Raw genomic sequence first — 13,895 nt, 5'->3', positions numbered from 1 at the left:
TTTGTTCTCATATTCTCGTATTAAATTAAATAACAATGAAATCTATAAAATGTAAGATTATTATTATTATTACTGATTCTCTATATTTAATATTAAGGTTCTCAAAATGATCTGTACTCAATCTCAATGAACTTCTGAATACCATGCAAGTCCCCAAGTTCCAAAAACTACACCAAGCCAGTCATAACCTCTTCCAAAGGAGACCCTGGGACTCATTCTTCAAGGAGAGCAAACAAACAAATTGTGAGGTTTTTTAAAAACCAACATATATCAGGCATACGCATGTCCGTATTCAACAGAGAGGGGCCTAAAGATACGTCTGTTGATGAATACGGGTCTAGGTCCGCTCTGTTCTAACAGACAAGACACTGCAGGATACCTCCAATACATATGTGGAATAAAAACTCAGAAAATAACTCACAGGAAAAAATGAAGCTATTCAATTATCGTCACCTGTTAATAATATAGTCAATAATGACAAAACATTAGAAAATTTATTAGGATGTTATGAATATCTACTGTAGCTAAAATAAATTTTTACAGTTACTCCTGATTGCAAACACATCTTCTAGCATGCATACACAGCCGTCATCACTAGTAATTGGCACTTATACCAGACCTGTAGCCGGTGCAAGAGATACAACTGAAAATCACGTACCTTAGTAATGCCCAAAGCTTGACTTGGACGCTGCTGCGTGCGCTCAAGCTTGGCACACTCTTACTGTACATTGACTGCATGCAGTGCCGTAACTAGACATTTTAGTGCCCTGGGCGAGACAGGGCACTGGCGCCCCCCATCTAAGTGGGAGTGACATTTGCCGAGTGGGTGTGTCCAACCTAATGTAGGGGTGTGGCTAGCACTGTACTGAAATAATTCTGTTACACATATTTGCAAATGCATGATATATATATATATATATATATATATATATATACATACACACAGTGGTGGGATTCAAATAAATTAACAATCGGTCCTCTGCCCTAATGACCATTTAAAGTATGCAAAAATATATACCAAAAGGTATTCTAATATTTCATGCACCGCCGTAGTTACGGCTCTGGATCTCCTGTTACTATAATGAAGTCATTAGAAAACCCTTCAGCTATTACTGAACTGTACAAATGAGTTACATTGTAGCGGAAATATAGTGGCACCTGTATCCCGATTTCTTTCTCTCCTCAGACGTGAAGGGACCACTGATGATTAGGGATGGGTGTTGGGGCTTCTGTACTGGATGAGCACTTAGTACATACAAGATCTATATGCAAAAAGCTTAAACCATACATTGTTCTGTAGTGATAGGATCCTGGGTTATTACTATAGATCTCTGCTGATGTAAAGAGTGAGGGTGTATTCCACCCCTTCCCCACATCTAAAGCCACTGTCTGTTCTAAGTCTTGATAGACAACTTGTCTTGTTTAACATAAAAGGACATTTTACATAGTTCCTCAGCACTATATACATCCTAGGACAGGTGATACGGGTGCAATAGATTATAGGTATGAGGAGATATTGGAGGAAGATAAATAGGACAGGTATGAGGGGATATAGGGTGATATATAGGACAGGTATGGAGTGCTGTATAATATAGATATGAGGACATATAGGATGATATATAGGACAGGTATGGAGTACTGTATAATATAGTATAAGGGGCTATAGGGCAGGTCTATATATATATGAAGCGGACACGGCAGGGGGAGGTACAGGAGGGGCTGGGGGCAGGTAGTCAGTGACTGACTACTTATACTTCAGAATATGGTTTAAGGTTTACAATCTAGTTTTGGAAAACCATCTGTCAGAATCACATATTCAAATTGGTTTAACTATGAGTAGCTTAAACTAAACCAGAGAAATGTAAATAGGGTTGTTTTGACTATAGCAGTGGTTCCCAAACTTTTGCAGTTCGCGGCACCCTTAGAGTCTCCAAATTTTTTCAAGGCACCCCTCCAAAATAATTTATGAGCAGTCCTGTTTTAGAAGTAGTTGGGACAAAAAATTGTAATAAGTATTTAGGTCACGACAAAACTCCTTATTTAGTTGTATGTAAAAATGCCCCTCTGCATCCAGGCACTCTGCCCCCTCTGCATCCAGGCACTCTGCCCCCTCTGCACCCAGGCACGCTGCCCCCTCTGTCACGCTGTCCCCTCCTCTGCCCTCTGTAACGCTGTCCCCTCCTCCGCCCTCTGTCACGCTGTCCCCCCACCTCTGCCCTCTGTCATGCTGTCCCCCTCCTCTGCCCTCTGTCACACTCTCCCCCTCCTCTGCCCTCTGTCACGCTGTCCCCCCTCCTCTGCCCTGTCACGCTGCCCCCCTCTGCTGCCCTCTGTCACGCTGCCCCCCTTTGCCGGCGCCATGTCAATAACATCCCGCCTGATGTACGTGTCCCAATTCTGAGGGCTGACAGCTGCCGCTCTCTGATTGGTTACAAACAGGAATATAGCAGCTCAGGTGACGCAGAAGGATGAGTCCGGAGACTCCGCACCGAACTGGGGACTCGGACGGGTGAGGGGGGGGGAGAGAGAGAGAGAGATTTTCTTTAGCTCTTGTGTTTCGCAGTGGAACACCGCTGGGAGGTGGGTGTGGGGTAATAAAAAATATTTAATTGTAAAAAGAAATTTGTCCCTGTTGCACTAGAGGTCCCAGAAGAATGGGAAACTGTGGCTCAAAATATTTGTCTGCGAAATTGGCTTCCCATATCCTTGCTGCTGCGCGATGTCTAACAGCTAAGTCTTGGAAACAAGTTGAATCCCCCACTATGGCTGCCCTGCGATCCTATATTTGGTTTATTGCCCAGATGGAACAGATTACATACCACCTACATGATAAGGATGATAAATTTCACCAGATTTGGGCTCCTTGGCTCTACCTATAACCCCATATCTCGTGTAACAACTCCTTCCTCCTAAGAAGAACTCCCTATGTTCATAGGTGCCCTGACTCTTGATGCTGTCTCCCTTCCCAGAGTAATTGAGTAGTAATCACCTTCAGAACTTGTATTGCCCTTTTTTATTTAATTGTTTCTCTTCTTAAAAAAGGGGAAAGGGAAGGATAAGGGTGAGGAAATGTGAGGATAAAGGGAAGTGTGTTCTATTTCTCTTTCTTTCTCGGTGACGACCAGTACCCTCCCCCCCCCAACACACTGTTATGAAAAGTTATAGTAGAAAATAGAAAAGTTATAGTATCCTGAATATTCTGGATAACAATTGTATACTACCTGTCTGTTTATTGACAGCATGTTGTTGTCTTTGATATTTGCTACTCAAATATTTTCAGCTCCACTGGCATGTGCCCATGATCTGTATTGTTCTCTGTTTTTGTTTCTATTCCTGCAAATGTACTAATTGTTGATTGTTATCTGTACTTCATTGCTATTTTTCAAAATAAATAGTTAAAAAAAAAAAAAATGCATATAGTTCTATGTAAAATTATATGCATCCTGTGTTGGCTTAAATCAACTGCTCATCTAGTCACACTATAGGTTTTGCTTCTCATCAGACCTTAAAAAAAACAGTTATATAGATCTGTTCTATAATTCTTCTGATGCATAAGTTCTCAAAATACATAGAAAATGAACACTCTTGGGCTGACACAGTGTGTTTGCAAAATGGGAGCAAATTATTTAAAAAAACAGCTTGGAAAAATAGTGTATTTCCGCCCATATTCAGAGCCATATACATCTTGAGATATGTCCGCTTCGCATTGACCGCACATGCACATGGTTTACGTCAAATCATCATCTAGTGTTTGCACCTGCCTCATAGCAGGTGTAAAAGATACACCACACATTTGTATGTGCGTGATTCAGCAGGTCGGCATGAGCGACATTTACGTACACACTTTCTTACTGTAATCGGCTTACATTAGAACACCCCTTTCCTCCCCCCATCCTGTCTCTCCAGATACAGGTGGGCATAAGTGCCAGGATTGCACAAGTCTGCATAGGTGCATGTGCGCGCACCCAGGGCCGCCGAGAGGGGGGGGGGGAGCGGGTACAGTTTACCCGGGCCCGGCCATGCCAGGGGGCCCGGTCCGGGCCCTCACTGCTAATTAATTTTTTTTTTTTTAATTTGCTGTCTTGCGCTATTTTTTTTTTACTTTTTAGATTTTTTTTTCCCGCAGGGGGGGGGGGGGGGGGGGGGGGGTCTTGGGTGTCTTGGGAGCTGGGAGGAAGAATAAATAAAAAAAAAAAAAAACAATACTCACGTGATCGCGCGGCGCCGTGTCCCTCCTCTCCTCCATTCACACTGACTGCCGGGCGTGACGTCATCAAGTCACGCCTGTCAGTCAGTGAGGAGCGCCGCAGCCAGCAGGAAGAAAGAAGACAGAAGAGGAGACAGAAGAGCAGAAAAGAAAAGAAAGAAGTTGACAAAAGGTAAGTAAAGAAACGGAGAGGCAAGGGGAGGAAAACAGAGAGGGACAGTACTATAAAGAAAGGGGACAGAGAAACAGAGGAGGAAAAAAAGGAGAGAGCCACAGAGAAATAAAAAAAAATTGGGGAGAGAGGAACAGAGGAGAGGAAAAAAAGGAGAGAGCCACAGGGGAATAAAGAAAAAAGTGGGAGAGAGGAACAGAGGAGGAAAAAAAGGAGAGAGCCACAGGGGAATAAAGAAAAAAGTGGGAGAGAGGAACAGAGGAGGAAAAAAAGGAGAGAGCCACAGGGGAATAAAAAAAAATTGGGTAGAGAGGAACAGAGGAGGGGAAAAAAATTGGGGAGAGAGGAACAGAGGAGGGAAAAAAAATTGGGGAGAGAGGAACAGAGGAGGGAAAAAAAGGAGAGAGCCACAGGGGAATAAAAAAAAAAGTGGGAGAGAGGAACAGAGGAGGAAAAAAAGGAGAGAGCCACAGAGGAATAAAAAAAAATTGGGGAGAGAGGAACAGAGGAGGAAAAAAAGGAGAGAGCCACAGAGGAATAAAAAAAAGTGGGAGAGAGGAACAGAGGAGGAAAAAAAGGAGAGAGCCACAGAGGAATAAAAAAAAATTGGGGAGAGAGGAACAGAGGAGGAAAAAAAGGAGAGAGCCACAGAGGAATAAAAAAAAGTGGGAGAGAGGAACAGAGGAGGAAAAAAAGTGGGAGAGAGGCACAAGGTAAAAAAGAAGGGGGAAAAGCAGCATGGAGGTCGCAGTGTGAGCATAAGGGGGTACAGTGTAGTTGTGATGAAGGGCCACAGTATTGTGTGTGTGATGGCACAGGGCGCTTGTTGCAATGTAGTGTGTGTGAGGTAGGTGGCAGCTAATTAATGGGCGCTATTTTGTTTGTAGGGTGATGGTGAGGCAATTTAATAGTAGGGACTATTAATTTAAGATGGGGTGGTTTGGGGGCTATTGAATCTTGGGGTGAGTTTAGGGAGAATGAGGTCTATTTATTAAATGTGACTATGAATTATTTAATGGCAGTGATGGTTGCGGGAAATAGGTATTGCTGGGGCTGTTTGCAGGAAGGGAAATAGGTTTATTTATTAAATGTGAATAGTATTATTTTAATGTTGGGGCTGGAGGAAGGCCTAATTATTAATCGTGGGTGCTATTGATTTAACGCTGGGGCTGGCTGTAATTTTCTAAATGTAGCCATTTTTTTTTCAAAATAGGTCCTTCAACATTTCTGGATCCGGACAAGCCACAACTAAAGAAAGCAGCAGCCACAGGTGGAGAAAATGAGAAGAACAGGTAGGAGAGAGCAGCACAGTGTGTGAAATGTTGTGATTCTAGTAGGGACAATACCAATTTTTGGTGAATGTTGTGTCCAATGTAAGGTGTAGGCCAAGACTGAACTGTTTGTGTACACACTGCATTGTTTGTATACTACCCTGCGGTGGTAGATGTCCTGAAAGTCAGGAGTGCTTGAACATATGTGACGCTCCGGCGAATTGAGAGCCTAGTGGTTTTTATGTTAGCCACGCCCCAATGGCACGTTTGCCACGCCCCCAAATGCATGACCACACCTCCCAAAATTTTTGCACCGCCGTTTGGCTAGCCACACCCCTGAATGTATGACAACACACCCAACTCTTTTGGCGCCGCCGTAAGGCGGCGCAAAAAATTTTTGGGGCTTACTTCACTATGAGGGGGGCCCCATGAATTTGTTGTACCCGGGCCCTGAATTCTTCTTGGCAGCCCTGCGCGCACCCACATACTGGGCATGTGCAGAGAGATTTCCTGCACTGCGCAAACTGCTGAACGTCCTACTCTGCATCAGGCCCTCTGAACTAAAATGTTCAGTGGTAAATGTCCTGGCAAAACCCGGACACTTGGGAGAGCTTCTCCTGCGGCCATGTTATTGTTATTAGGACCCAATCTGCCAAAATTAACATATTATAGTCATTTTAGATTATGGACCGACACATCTCAATTTTTTTTAAGTTGTGTCAGCCTTTTAGCATTTCATAATCAAATAAGCACTGTTGATGATAAAATCAAAGAAACAAACATCAATGGCTTACGTGAAGGAGGCAGCCATGTTACCAATATTCATAGGAATGTATCTTGTAATTTTACTAGTAACTAGTGAGGTCACTGAGGTATGAGGCACTAGTGCCTTAGTGATGTCACTAGTTCTATTAAATGTTTACACAATTGTTTTAGCACACAAAACAGGTCAACTTTAACTATGAAATTCAATTTTATTAATTAAATAAATGATTTTTCAAGCCAACATACATTCTCCACTAAATATAATGTTTTCATATTACAATTATTAAAGCCTAAGAGGTATATTTACTAAACGGCGGGTTTGAAAAAGTGGAGATGTTGCCTATAGCAACCAATCAGATTCTAGCTATCATTAATTTAGTGCAGTCTACAAAATGAAAGCTAGAATCTGATTGGTTGCTATAGGCAACATCTCCACTTTTTCAAACCCGCCGTTTAGTAAATCTAGCCCTAAGCATGTTTCTATCAAACCGTGCACTAATGTGTAATACATGTGAATGTGTCTTTATTAGATCATTGTTTATTTTTAAAGTTTTGCCAATCTCCCACTAGTCTCTCTTTGGGAGCAAAGAACAGAGGATCTTTTGTCCAGTGCCTGCTCCACATGACAAAGTAATGCCCTGCACAGATATGCCACTAACCCAGTAACATTCCTTATGTACTTGTAAAGAAAATACCTTGCTAACCACATTTAAGGGAGATGACGTTATTACATTTAGTCATTACAGTAACTGCAATCTTATACATGCATATACAGCAGAGTTGGAACTGACAAATGATGAGTACATAAGCCTCTCCCTGGGTGGGGGATGAGTATTGTGATAAGGTTCACTGTGTACATTTTTCTATGCAGACTTAATTTTTTTATTTAAATATAATCTATAATATTTTCTAATAAACATCTATCTATCTATCTATCTATCTATCTATCTATCTATCTATCTATCTATCTATCTATCTATCTATCTATCATTGTCATTTTCCTTTAGCAATTTAGCAATTCCAGTTATTTTCATGTATAAAACAAGAGATGGGTGAGTTAGAGCTTGAAGACAAAGAATCTGCTGACTTGTAACAGTCAAGAGTCTGGACCAGGTAAAGAGTTTCACACAGAATACAAGCTATTGCACATTACTTTGCACAACAGATAATAGAGGTATGTGTTAATCAGATGAGCTCAGAGTTTAAACTGCTGCAGGGCATGCCAAACCCATTGTGGTAATATGATACATACACTTGGTGGACCAAACCCATATAGTGAGACAGATAAAAAGGTGATCTTCATGAGCCGTTCACTCTGCCTTCTTCTCTGCTCATCCTCAGCATCACAATTCAAACAAGACCATGTTGGGGTCTCGCCAGACAACTATCAGAAAAAACTTTAGTGCTGCTTCTGCTGTTCCATCAGGGGCAAACCGAAACAGCTTCAGCTCCCTCTCTATCAATCGTTCTAGCAGTGGAGGGGCTTCCCGGGTTAGCTCTGGTGGCTTTGGCAGCAGAAGTCTCCATAATGTAGGAGGAAACACAAGAATTTCTCTAACTCCCCAGTCCCGTTATGGATATGGCTCTGGGTTTGGAGCTGGTAGTGGAGCAGGTTTTAATGTGAGTTCTGGCTTTGGTGCTGGTCATGGATTTGGTGTTGGCCAAGGATTTGGTGGTGGTCAAGGATTTGGTGGTGGTCAAGGATTTGGTGGTGGTCAAGGATACGGAGGTGGACCTGGATTTCCAGTGTGCCCACCTGGAGGAATCCAAGAAGTTACCATTAATCAGAGCCTTTTAGCCCCTCTCAATCTGTCAATTGACCCAAATATCCAGAAGGTACGGACAGAAGAGAGAGAACAGATTAAAACTCTCAACAACAAGTTTGCATCCTTCATTGATAAAGTAAGTTTCATTCACATTTTATAGATAATCTGCCCAGTCCTAACATTATGAATGCTTATTAATAATTGATTACTATTGCCATGTAGGTGCGTTTCTTAGAGCAACAGAACAAAGTACTGGAAACCAAATGGAGCCTCTTGCAAGATCAGGGAGTCAAAACAGTTAAAAATAACATTGATCCTCTCTTTGAAGCCTACATTAATTCACTACGAAGGCAGCTAGATGGCATATCAAGTGACAAGTCCCGTTTGGATTCAGAATTAAGACAAATGCAGGATGCTGTAGAGGATTACAAGACCAAGTAAGTGAAGATGTGACTTGTAAGCATGTTTAATACAACCTAAAATACAGCTTTCCCAAAGCCTAGATGCAGAACTAAACATATTACCAGAATTTGAAATGACATTTCTTTCTGGCTTGTTCCTACTAATAATGTGGAATCTGATTTATTGCTGAATTACTTTGCTTATCTTGCAGCTAGATGGACATCAAGTGATAAACTAATAGTATTGCTTTAGGATTGTAGCTGGAGAGCTTTGGTCTTGCACCATGTGTATTATATTGATTTGGATAATTAGTGTTTAGTATGTGTTTTAAGTAAATCTTGAACTTATTGTAATCCAAGTCACTTTATGTGGCTCTGAAGTGTAAAATAAACATCAGTAGAAGTAATCAATGCATGTTGTTAGTGGTGAATACAACTGTACATTATGTATACATCTAGCTTATAACTGTCCTTATCATCTTCATGATTTTTCCACTTTACATAGATATGAAGAAGAAATTAACAAACGCACCTCTGCAGAGAATGAGTTTGTGGTGCTCAAAAAGGTAATGATATAAGCAATTTCCCTGTCACATTGCATATAAACAGCACTGTGTGCCTTGTAAAGCCAAGTGTTTTGTGTAACATGTAATGATCTAAATATTTGTTGCATTAGGATGTGGATGCTGCTTACATGAACAAAGTTGAGCTGGAAAGCAAAGTGGATAGTCTGCAAGAAGAGATCAACTTCCTGAGGATGCTGTATGAAGCGGTAATTATAGTCTACTACAGACTATGCAATGAGCTACATATCCTTCTATAACATATACAATATTCTAATCAGAGTAGACAAAGTTAACTGTTATAATTGTTTTTTGTGATTCTGAATAAAACAGGAGAACAACATAAAAAAAGGGAAATACAGAATATGTCTGATTGGCCAATATCAAAATGTTGAGCAATCCGGAACTTAATTAACAACTAGACTGAAAAGACAGTTATAAAACAAATGATGGTGTAAAGCAGGACTTAATGTGTTCAGTTTAAAAAAAATGACTTAGCATTATTACTTGTTTTTGTTCAGTGTTATTTTTTTCTGTCTTTTCTACTAAGTCTTTATAATCACAGAGATAACAGATATATCTGATGTACATGAAATAATGATGTTTTCTCATTTCTAGGAACTCAACCAGATGCAGACACAGATCTCAGACACTCAAGTTGTTTTGACAATGGACAATAACAGAGCTTTGGACCTTGATGGCATCATTGCTGAAGTCAAAGCTCAGTATGAGGAAATCGCCAACAAAAGCCGCCAAGAAGCTGAGTCCTGGTATCAAACCAAAGTGAGTTCTTAGTATGACATTATATGGCTTACATTATTTATATTACTGCAATAGAAAACTTTGACTATACCACTTTAGATTTGGCATTATCTGTCACTCAAAGTATCCCATTCATTTTTCATACAGTACATTTCATATTCCATAGTACATACAATATGTATGCCTATCAGGGATATGGAATCCAGACCCTAGTTCCTGCCAGCAGACCATGCTGGGAACTATAGTTCTACAATAGCAGTCAAGTCACAGACATACTTGAAACCAGAAAAATCCTTACTTATTTGTAGTTTATATGTCATGAAACAAATCCTGTATCATAATATGAATACTCCAATTCATTTTATTTGCAGTACGAGGAACTCCAGGTCTCTGCTGGAAGACATGGGGATGATCTGAAGAGCACAAAGGTTGAAATCTCAGAGCTAAACCGTATGATTAACAGACTCCGCTCTGAAATTGACAACGTGAAAAAACAGGTTGGTGGAATAGCTTTAGGGATTAAACATAAGTGTCAGGAATGAATACTTTTCCCTGAAGCAGAGCGATAATTACAGTGTCACATTGTCTTAGATTTTAATGCCTGCCAGGAAGTATTTATTAAGGAACTTAACTGAGTGCCTATAAAATTGAATAGGCATCTTTGTTGCCTAGAACCTTTCAAATTAATTTGAACAAAAACCTTAAAAGGATGAAAGGAGCTTAGTGTTTTTGGCATAAGCGTCATGTCTCATGTACTCATGTAATATTGTGCTTATGTATGTTCTGAAATAAAATATATATTGCGTATCTATTTCATTATTAAAACAGTGTGCCAAGCTGCAAGCCGCAATTGCTGAGGCTGAGGAACGTGGTGAGCTTGCAGTAAAGGATGCCAAACAAAAGCTGGCAGAGCTAGAGGATGCTCTGCAGAAGGCCAAGCAGGACATGGCTCGTCAAATGCGTGATTACCAGGACCTGATGAATGTTAAACTGGCTCTGGATATTGAAATTGCCACTTACAGAAAACTGCTGGAAGGAGAAGAGAGCAGGTAACTGCCATCAAATCCATAGCCAGAACTACCATTAAACCATACTTGCCAACTCTCCCGGAAAGTCCGGGAGACTCCCGAAATTCGGGTCAGTCTCTAGGGCTCCCGCGAGAGCTGGCATTTCTCCTGCATCCCGGAATTCACTGAGAATCTCGTCATTTGACACGATTCTCTGTGAATCACGCCATTTGAAAATGATGTGATTGGCCACGCCCAGCCCCCTCCCGCCCTCAAGTCACGCCCCCTTTCCCTGAGTTGGGCAGAATTACCACAATGGTCAGGAACATAAACCAAAATCAATACCAAAAGATACAACTCTAAGGACCAGGTAGTACGCTAGCGACTAGACAGAATTCAGGAAACAAGATAATGGTCTAGGTACATACAGCAGGTCAGCATATCAGCTTCAGTGGTTCTGGCAATGATTCTAACCTCAGAAAATATATATAAGGCAGGTCCACAGCAGAAGCTTAGTTTTAATAAAGATGTCACTTTCGAAAGGACTCAGCAGATGAGCTGTATCATCTGGACAATGGTGGAATCCTGGGGAACACTGGTACAAAATGGTTAATTGCAGTTAATTATTTGACTAATAGTATATATATATATATATATATATATATATATATATATGTATATATATATATATATATATATATATATATATATATATATATATGTCTGTCATTTAATTATTACAATTGCAGTTTATATATATATAAATATATAAATATATATATATATATATATATATATATATATATATATATATATATACTGCAATTGTAATAATTAAATAACAGATAAAATGAACAGACCAGCACCAGCAAGCCAGTATACAGAAATATAAAACAGTTTCAAACAAACATATAAAACAGTTCAAAAGAAATCAAAGAAAAGGTACGTTACAAAACATTTCCTGCCCAATGATCGTTTCGGTTCCCTTTACTTACAACAAGGGGCCGTTACTGTTCATTGCAGCTAATTATTTTACTAATTGACAATACATATATATATATATATATATATATATATATATATAAATATATATATATATATATATATATAAATATATATATATATTTATATATATATATAAAGAGAGAGAGAGAGAGAGGGGGAGAGAGAGAGGGGGAGAGTGAGAGATAGAGAGAGGGGGAGAGAGAGAGAAAGAAAGAAGTTTTTAAAATCAAGAACTTTGAATATTTATTTGCTTATTCTTTTTCTCCTTTACTACAGGTTGGCAGGAGAAGGTGTCATACCTGTCAATATCTGTAAGTCAATTTTGTTTATTCAACTGTAAGAATGTTTTATATATTGTGTACGTTATTATCCATGATCTCTAACCATATTCTTTTTAATAGCTGTCGTAAGTTCAACCTATGGCTCCAGCGGTGGATCTGGTTATGGTTATGGAGCTGGAGGTGGAGGTGGTTACTCTGCAGGTTCTGGTGCCGGAAGCGGATATGGCATGGGTGGAGGCATGGGCGGAGGCATGGGTGGAGGCCACGGTGGAGGCATCGGTGGAGGAAGTTTCAGTGCACACAGTGGAAAACTGGCAGGCTTCAGCTCCGGAAGTGGTAGCAGCTCAAGTGTAAAAATTTTATCAAAAACTTCCACAAGTTCCCGGAGGTTTTAAAATGTTACCTCATTGTCATGTGGAGGATATTTCCACCGCCTCCTATTTTCACATTAAACATCTACCAATGTGGTCAATAAAATGAAACCTATGTGCTCCTTTTTTTCAAATAATACAGTGTTGAGGTTAAGCAGGAGGCTTCATTTATTTCTGGATGTATTTCTTGTCTTATCACAAAAGATACATAGTCTACTAATTCCTGTTTCATTAGTCTCACTTGATCTATTCCATACACATACAGTGTAAAATAGAGTTCCAAAAATTCTTTGCCCATAAAGTTTACTGACCCATTATTCTTAAAACGTTGGACACAAAACCAGTAAAATACATTAATTTCTTACTTGAGAACTTGTCAGACACATTTCTTGTGCATAATGTGCAATTTAGCTGTCGCTTAATTTTAATACTCCTAAAATGTCTTATGTTATATACTCTGCAATAAACTGCAATCATTCTTAAGAGGTTGTTGCTGATTTCTTCTGCTGTTCATTCAAGCAACTAAATATACTTGCAAAACAAATCATTTTGGAAGATGATACATCTTGTGTGAAATAGTGTGGGCTTTATTTAGGTATTATGGTTTCATAGTGTGACTATAATCATAAATAGTAGGCTTTAAAGCTACTACATTGACCTATGGATGCTCTCATATGTTAAAGTAGACCTAAGCAGTGATTGGACAGTGACACTTTCTCCTTGAGTTTAATGCAATGAAATACAAGTACAATGGCAGAAATGAAACATATAATACTTAAAAAACAAATAATGCTAGTATTACATGAGTATCGAATCAATGGTTACCAACCTTCAGTAAAAATTAGTCAAATGTTTGTCTCCAATTAAAAATACAAATTAAAGCGACAATAGCTTTAAAGGCAAGTTTTGCCTTTAAAGCCATTGTTGCTTTAAATTTACCATGCAAAGTCACTGGTTATAGGCGATTTGCTAAAATCGCTATTTGATACATTTACTCCTCTCATCTTGAATATGGAGTACAGTTTTGGGCACCACTCTATAAAAAAGACATATTGAAACTAGAAAGGGTTCAGAGAATGGCAACAAAATTGATAGAAAGTCATTAAGTTATGAGAAAAGGTTAGCTAGTTTAGGCATGTTTACTTTATAAAATAGGCATCTAAGAGGGAATATGATATGCTATGATATACTATGTACAAATATATTAAGGGGTATATTTACTAAACTGCGGGTTTGAAAAATTGGAGCTGTTGCCTATAGCAACCATTCAGATTGTAACTGTCATTTTGTAGAATGCACTAAACAAATGAAAACTATAATCTGA

The 13,895-nt window shown here is 39.5% G+C and overlaps 1 protein-coding gene across 1 annotated transcript; it reads left to right on the top strand.

Annotated features, from left to right (window-relative positions):
• Positions 1 to 7,715: 7,715 nt before the first annotated feature.
• Positions 7,716 to 13,054, top strand: LOC142141054 (keratin, type II cytoskeletal 6A-like). The gene is made up of 9 exons (XM_075199140.1): positions 7,716 to 8,317; positions 8,404 to 8,618; positions 9,088 to 9,148; positions 9,259 to 9,354; positions 9,764 to 9,928; positions 10,279 to 10,404; positions 10,736 to 10,956; positions 12,196 to 12,230; positions 12,321 to 13,054. Exons 1-9 carry the CDS (start codon positions 7,778 to 7,780, stop codon positions 12,593 to 12,595), a joined length of 1,734 nt encoding a protein of 577 aa, XP_075055241.1. The 5' UTR covers positions 7,716 to 7,777; the 3' UTR covers positions 12,596 to 13,054.
• Positions 13,055 to 13,895: the final 841 nt, after the last annotated feature.

Source organism: Mixophyes fleayi, chromosome 2, assembly GCF_038048845.1.
Source record: "Mixophyes fleayi isolate aMixFle1 chromosome 2, aMixFle1.hap1, whole genome shotgun sequence".
Taxonomy (NCBI): Eukaryota; Metazoa; Chordata; class Amphibia; order Anura; family Limnodynastidae; genus Mixophyes; species Mixophyes fleayi.
The sequence above is the reverse complement of the archived record's forward strand: the minus strand, read 5'-3'. Positions and strand labels throughout refer to the sequence as shown.

Coding starts and splice junctions, on each gene's coding strand:
- LOC142141054 (XM_075199140.1), top strand. CDS start 7,778: ATGTTGGGGTCTCGCCAGACAACTATCAGAAAAAACTTTAGTGCTGCT. Junction 9,355..9,763: donor TGAGGATGCTGTATGAAGCG/GTAATTATAGTC, acceptor TCTCATTTCTAG/GAACTCAACCAGATGCAGAC. Junction 9,929..10,278: donor AGTCCTGGTATCAAACCAAA/GTGAGTTCTTAG, acceptor TTTTATTTGCAG/TACGAGGAACTCCAGGTCTC.